At 38.6% G+C, this 7,013-nt stretch overlaps 1 protein-coding gene across 1 annotated transcript; it reads right to left on the bottom strand.

Moving 5' to 3' along the window:
• Nucleotides 1–32: 32 nt before the first annotated feature.
• LOC107100179 (gastrula zinc finger protein XlCGF57.1-like) lies at nt 33–6,078 on the bottom strand. The gene is made up of 3 exons (XM_015398575.1): nt 5,816–6,078; nt 4,648–4,932; nt 33–2,481 (listed from the first exon to the last, which is right to left on the bottom strand). The coding sequence occupies exons 1-3, from the start codon at nt 5,982–5,984 to the stop codon at nt 1,187–1,189; spliced, it is 1,749 nt and encodes a 582-aa protein (XP_015254061.1). The 5' UTR covers nt 5,985–6,078; the 3' UTR covers nt 33–1,186.
• Nucleotides 6,079–7,013: the final 935 nt, after the last annotated feature.

Raw genomic sequence — 7,013 nt, forward strand, 5'->3', positions numbered from 1 at the left:
TGTAGTGTAAAGCGCTTTGGTCAAGTCTCCTGACTTAAAAAAGCGCTATATAAGTACAGGCCATTTACCATTTATAGCATTGGCACATCACACATTACAGGAAATGTCCAGGAGAGTCAGGACAGGAATGAGGGAGGATCGGATGGTGGTTCTGGAGATCTGTCACTGCACATCTGTCAGTTGTGTCTGTAAGCAGGTGTGCTCCATGCTGACATGTCTCAAACTTTATTTTGTTGGTTAACAACATGCTATGAATTATGTTGGATATAAAAGCACAAGAAACTCACAATACTAATCATAAACTTATTACATAGCCTCAACCTAAGATATATCTTTCTGCTGCTGTCCAGTCCAGTTATAACAGACCTACAACTGCCATAGTTTTTCATTTTCTTTTTTACTTTTTCCTGTAAAACTCAAAAAGAAAGAAGTGGATGGAATGGTCCAAGCTATCTCTTTGGTTGCAAACATGCTATACTTAAAAAAAAAAAGAAAGTACCTTGACAACAGTTTGAACAATAAGTAGGTCTCTGCTATGTGGCCTCCAGACAGTCCACAGGTCAAAGAGGCCTGAGTTGGTAAATATGAGTTTTACATGGAGCACCCAAGAAAACAAAAGAGTCCTTAATAGTAGGTGTGTCCTGAAAGTAGTGATGTTATGAGATGAGCCGAGGCGTGTGTCGAGTAGTGGGGAAGCATTTCCGTGAAGTGCATATCAAGACTTGTTCATGTAAGGGAGGAGCCAAAATAGGTGATGACTGAAGCCTCACTACAGTCTTGCAAAGTTTGACATGCTTTTAAACAGCTTCACTATTCAGTGAAGATGTGGGTGTTTTTAGGAGAGCTGCAGTCAGTTGAATATTTGGATAGAGTTTGCAAAGAGTTTAGAGACACTAAGAATAGATCTGTTGGAAAAACAACCAGTCTAGTTGGTTAGAACAATTTTAGTTATATATTAACCAATATATCAGTCAGACACTGACCAAGCCATTGGATTTGGTTGTAATATTAGTATTGAGTAGAATTCAAATCCAGAAAATATTTAGCAGGGTAGTGGTGTTGGCTTTAGGAGTTTGTCGTTCAATCTACTATAAAGATTCTTGGTTTGAGCTTTGTGCTTGACTTTTGAAAGTTGCTGAAAAGGACTAGGTTCTCAAGTAATGCGATCAATGAGAAAGTAAAACAGTTAACTTGTCTCACCTGTATGAATTTTCATGTGGGTAATTAAATAAAGATTCTTGGTAAAACCCTTCCCACACGCCTGACATGAAAAAGGTTTCTCACCAGTGTGACTTCTCATGTGGGAAATTAAATACAGGTTTTTAGTAAAACCCTTACCACAAGTCTGACATGAAAAAGGTTTCTCACCTGTGTGAATTTTCACGTGACGAGTTAATTGGCTTTTCACTGCAAAGCTTTTTCCACAGGTCACACATGAAAAAGGTTTCTCGCCTGTGTGAATTCTCATATGACGAGTTAATTGACTTTTTACTGCAAAGCTTTTTTCGCAGGTCACACATGAAAAAGGTTTTTCACCTGTGTGAATCCTCATATGAAGCTTCAAATTTCCTTTTAAACTGCAGCTTTTCCCACATATCTGACAGGAGTAAGGCTTTTCCCCTGTGTGCGTTCGTATGTGTTCTAGCAGGGTACCTTTCTTAACAAAACTCTTTCTACACATCTGACACACAAACGGTTTCTCTCCTGTGTGTTTTCTTAAGTGAACTTTAAGACTTGTTCTGTAAGAAAAACTCTGTCCACAGATCTGACATGAGAAAGGCTTCTCGCCTGTGTGACTTCTCATATGGCTAATTAAAGCACAGCTTATGCTAAAACTTTTACCACAGGTGTTACATGCGTAAGGTTTCTCGCCGCTGTGAATTCTAAAATGTTTTATCAGATGACTTTGTTGAATGAACCTTTTTCCACAAGTAGAACACTTAAAAGGTTTCTCACCTGTGTGTGTTCTCATGTGCACAATCAAATACCGCTGAGTGAATGTTTTCCCACATATTTTACAAGATAGCAGATTATTATCTTTGTCAATTCTTTTAACCTCAGTTAGATTTGTTTTTCCACTCTTGCTTTTCTCTAACGCTTTATTTGTGCTTGAGGCTGAGTCACTGACAGTCTTGTCCTTCTGAATATGGTGCTTAGTGATAGCAAGTTCCTGGTCCATGTTTGGGTCTGGTTCTCTTTGGTCTTTATCATGAGAAACAGGACTCATCATAAAATGATCAGTCTCCTGCTTGAGGTCTGTGTTCGGTTCAGTTTCAGAAAATGGGCTCATCTTAAATCCATATGTCTCCCCTTTTAGCACCAGCTGCTCTTTGTCCTGACTGATGCAAAGTTCAGTGCATTTTTCTGTGATCTGCACAGGTTCTATTTCTTCCTGCTTCAAGCACCAGGTCCCCTTCTGGTTACAGAGCTGTGGATCAACCTGGACTTCCTCCTCCTTACAGATATATTGCTTTGGGAGGTCTAAAAGAAAAACAGAAAAAAAATATTATTTTTCCAACTAACTAAACCCCACTTTAGACAAACATTATATAACCAAAAGCATGAGGTTGTGCCCAGACATTGAAACTCAGACCTTTTGGCTCAGTTCCAAGATCAAGGTCCAATCAATTCATTTTGCATTTGTCAGGCAGGTGTAGCTTACAGCTGACAATAAATCCAGTTTTGATTCAGAACACTCCCAAACAAACTATAGTTATAACTTATAGAGTGTCTTCCAGCCCTGGCATCACACCAGTGTTTGGCAAATGTGTGGCAAAATAATGCTTTTAGAACTACATGGGTATTTATTGGTTTTAAAATGTAGTTTTCTTCTAACCTCAAGGCAACATTGAGGCTGGTGCCATTCGAAAGACGTATTGAGAGCTGCAGCAGACTGCTTTCCAAAGAATGCCAAAAAGTAAAATGTTTTATTCCTTTTTCTTTCCTACTTTAACTGTGCCTGGGCAGGTATTGCATTAGAAATAGAGTAAAATGCTGATGTTTGTTCTAGAAGGGGTTTGCTTGAACTTTATGCTGCATGTTTTATTTTTTGGCTTAAAAATGAATCCCTGAGCCTGCTTTGATGTGTTTTGAACTTGATGACTGAGGTTGTTTTCAATAGACCATGCTGATGATTAGTTGAATTTGATCATTTATTCTTTTTTTCCCTCTCGTCTCTCCTTGCTTTCTTTTTCCTCTCCTCACATTGTCTGTACCATTTGCTTCTATTTGACCACATATTTAACTTTCCACTAGACCCTGTTAGGATTTTGTCTGCTACTGTCAGAAAAAAAGACAAAGCTGATCTTTGGAAATGAGAGCTTTCATTTCTGGGCCCATTTCCACTTGAGGGTGTGGCTCTGGGCGTTTTAGCAGAATCCTCGGCTTACATACATGGCTGCAATTAATCTTTGGAACTCTGGATTTATGTTTTACCAATAATTTTAACCTGTTTTGGAATTGTGGGCCCTTTTTATTAAAATCAGAGATTAGGTTAATCTCAACAATAAAGGTTGTAAACCACTCAAAGCTAACCTCCAGTACTGCTTTTTAACTGTTACAAAAATCCCTCACCAGAGGTAATGCCAGAGTGGAAGAGTTTCCAACCCTTCGCAGGGATACTGGTTCCAGAGCCAGAGCCACGTATCAAGGTGAAAACGACTATTTCTAGCCAGAACTTCTCACACTAGCTCAGGACCCTTCACCACCAGAGAGGTGACATTCCATGTCTCGAGTGCCAGCTTCTTCAGCCGAGGATCAGAACGCCAAGATCCCCGCCCTCGACTGCCACCCTTCTGCAGCATAGGAACAGACCACCAAGGTCCTCATGCAAAAATATAACATCTGCTTGTATCTTTCATAAACTAGCTTCTCATGGCAGTGTAATCCATCTAATCCTTTTCTATAAGAAGGTCAGAAATAGAAACTATATCTACAGAAGTTTCTGGTTATGATGTTGGATGTTATACGTTTTGTGAGCTAGCAACCTTAATTATAGATATCAAATCACTCTGTAGGGGGTTATGCATTTGCTTTTATCCGCAGCATTGGGAGTGGTGCCCTAAATTAGGGCATTGAGCTTTGGACCCTGAGGTTATGAGTTTGAAATCCTCTCCCACAGAGTGCCACTCTGGGTCTCTGAGCAAGACCCGTAACCCCAGATTGCTCCCCGGGTGCCCCACTATGTCAGCCCACTGCTCCCCAAGGGAATGGGTTAAATGCAGAGGTAAATTTCTTCAATGTGAGATCAATACAGTTCCATTATTATTATTATTATTATTAAAAATTTGACTTTTCAAGAAAATTTGTTTTTCTATTGTTTAATAAATCGTAAAATGCCGATAACAGAATTTGGCACTATTGGACACATATTTGGCACAATGTGCCAAATGGATCCATTGCATACAAACAGACCTACGCTATCATCAACATATATATTGATGTCAAGGTTTGTACACGTGTTCAAAAACGGGAATGAAAAATTTAGTAAATTACAGATGCATGGCAATGGAATGATGTTGAGATGTTGTTGAGTTTTTTTTTTTTTTCCAGAGGACTAAGTTAGAATCAGTTGTAATTAAATAAAAAAAGTCAGGTCAGCAGAGGCACATTTAAGCTTTCTGTTAAAGGAGCTTCAGATATTCTCACCTTCAGCAGAGTTCTGAAAGAGGAGCCGCTCCTTGTTTGGTTCTAGTTGATTGTGGCCCATTTTCTCATTAACAGGATTCGGCTGAGCTTCGTCCTGATTGAAGCCCAGTTCGCTGCTTTCTTCCTTCAGTTGAAGAGGTTCTGGTTCCTCCTGTTCTTCCTTGATTCCCAAAGCCTCTGTTTCATCCAGCTCCACCTTTAACCTCTTAGATTCTGGTTCCACTGGGTTACAGGGCTGCTGGTCAGTCAGGATGGTCCCAGTAGAGACATAAAGCTGTGGGACATCTGGACAGGAAGACAGAGTAGAACCAATGGATGAAAATGGAAACTTTGAAGATGATCCAGAATGTTCTGAACCCTATTTTTATCCTATACATGTATATAATTGGTAGTACTGCCGCCTTGCAGCAAGAAGATCTGGGTTCGATTCCCGGCCCGGCTTGTTCTGCATGGAGTTTGCATGTTCTCCCTGAGCATGCATGGGTTCTCTCCGGGTACTCCGATTTCCTCCCATAGTCCAAAAACATGGCTGTTAGGTTAATTGGCTTCTCTAAATTCTCCTTAGGTGTTAGTGTGAATGGTTGTTTGTGTTGCCCTGCAATGGACTGGTGACCTGTCCTGGGTGTACCCTGCCTCTCGCCTGTAAAAAGCTGGAGATGGTGATAGAAAATGGATGGATGGATGGATGTATATAATAGTGTTGATCATTATTTTATATTTTGTTTTCCTGTAATATATTTCTGTCATTCAATGTAAGCATTTAAAATTGTTTTAAAAATATATAGATATTAAATGTAATTATATAATATATATATATATATACATTTATTATAGATTGTGTGTTCATCACATCTGATTGTTTTTACTGTTTATGATTCAAAATATTTAATAGGTGTATACTTAAACACGGAGCTCTCATAACAGTATTTATAAAGTTTGCATCATAAAAGTGTGAAAAGGTTTAGTTTTTAGAGAGTAATGGTTATATAAATACTCCACTGAGTGCTAAATAGAACTACATAGTGGAGCGGTTGACCTCCCCAAGATGGCGGTCCGGTATTTGGCCAGCAGGGGGAGTACCTGTGCTCTTCAGGACTCACTTTACTCCCAACTCAGGCCTCATTAACTTTCAAGTCTCAGCCACTAGTAGAACCCATCAGAACCGAACCTGCTCTCTGTGAGCTGATCCGGGGTCTCCAGCTGATGTCCAGCAGTCTCTGACGGTCGATCTCCTCCTCGTACTGGATGATGGTTTTTTCCACCTCTGAGAAGATTTCTTCAGCAGCAGCAGTTAGTCTCTGTCTGATAAACTCCCTCAGAGGCTGAACTGAACACATTGTTGCTGCGCAGATTTCTGGACTAGATCCTCACACCAACGGGCTGTTAAAATGATGCTAACCCTGTTAGCACCTTTGTTTTCTTTCTGCAGAATAATCAGAATCAGTTTCCGGTGTGACGCCGAACATTAGGGGGCGCTGTTTCCTTCTCTCTCCCCTGACTGGTGAAAAACAACCTGTTCTGGATATTTATTTATTTTTCTGTTAAACCTTTTTTTTTTTTTTTTCAAACAAACAAATACACAACAAAAAAGAAAAAGAAGTATGCAATAAAACGTGACAATAATAATAATAATAAAAAACAAACAGGGTTGTTTATTAAGTAAAAACATATGTGCATTAAAGGTATGAGTCTGTTATTGATTTAATGTCGAGTTCAGTATCTTCAAGAAAACATGGCGATTAATTGGTAAATTTCTATTTAAGAATATATATATATATATAAACATATTATTCTTTTATTTATATATATATAGAAATTATTATTTTATTTTTTTAACATGTAGTGCTTAGCAGGATCAATTTTCCTTTACCTTGTTCACAATCAAATATTTATGGGGGCTCTTCCAAACACTTTTCCAGTCCATATATGAGATATAACAGCTCCAATATATACACACAATAATTTCCAAAACCACCTGCATATTCCATATATCCCATGAGAAGCAGATTTTCCTCACGGATTAATCAGCTGGGTCCATCATGGAAAATTCCTGGGGACTAACTGGAAATGTATATATTAAGTAGAATTAATTTTAAGTGAGAAATCGTCCTGCTTTACTTAGCAGCTGAGCCACGAGTATGATTTAATTTTAAACCCAGGTCTCTAAGAAGAGTGACCTTCTTTTAAATAAAATATCTCTATTATTCCAGAGGAGGTATTTGTGAAGAGAAGTTACATTTATAAACGAGCATCCATGCTGCTTAAAGTTTTACAGGAAGTTTGTCAACATAATTTAAAATTAAGTTAAAGCCACCTAAGGTAGAGAAAGCATGATATAAGTTGGAAGTGTTAATCTCAAATTATTT

Source organism: Cyprinodon variegatus, unplaced genomic scaffold (assembly GCF_000732505.1).
Source record: "Cyprinodon variegatus isolate N-32 unplaced genomic scaffold, C_variegatus-1.0 Scaffold943, whole genome shotgun sequence".
In the NCBI taxonomy this organism is placed as follows: Eukaryota; Metazoa; Chordata; class Actinopteri; order Cyprinodontiformes; family Cyprinodontidae; genus Cyprinodon; species Cyprinodon variegatus.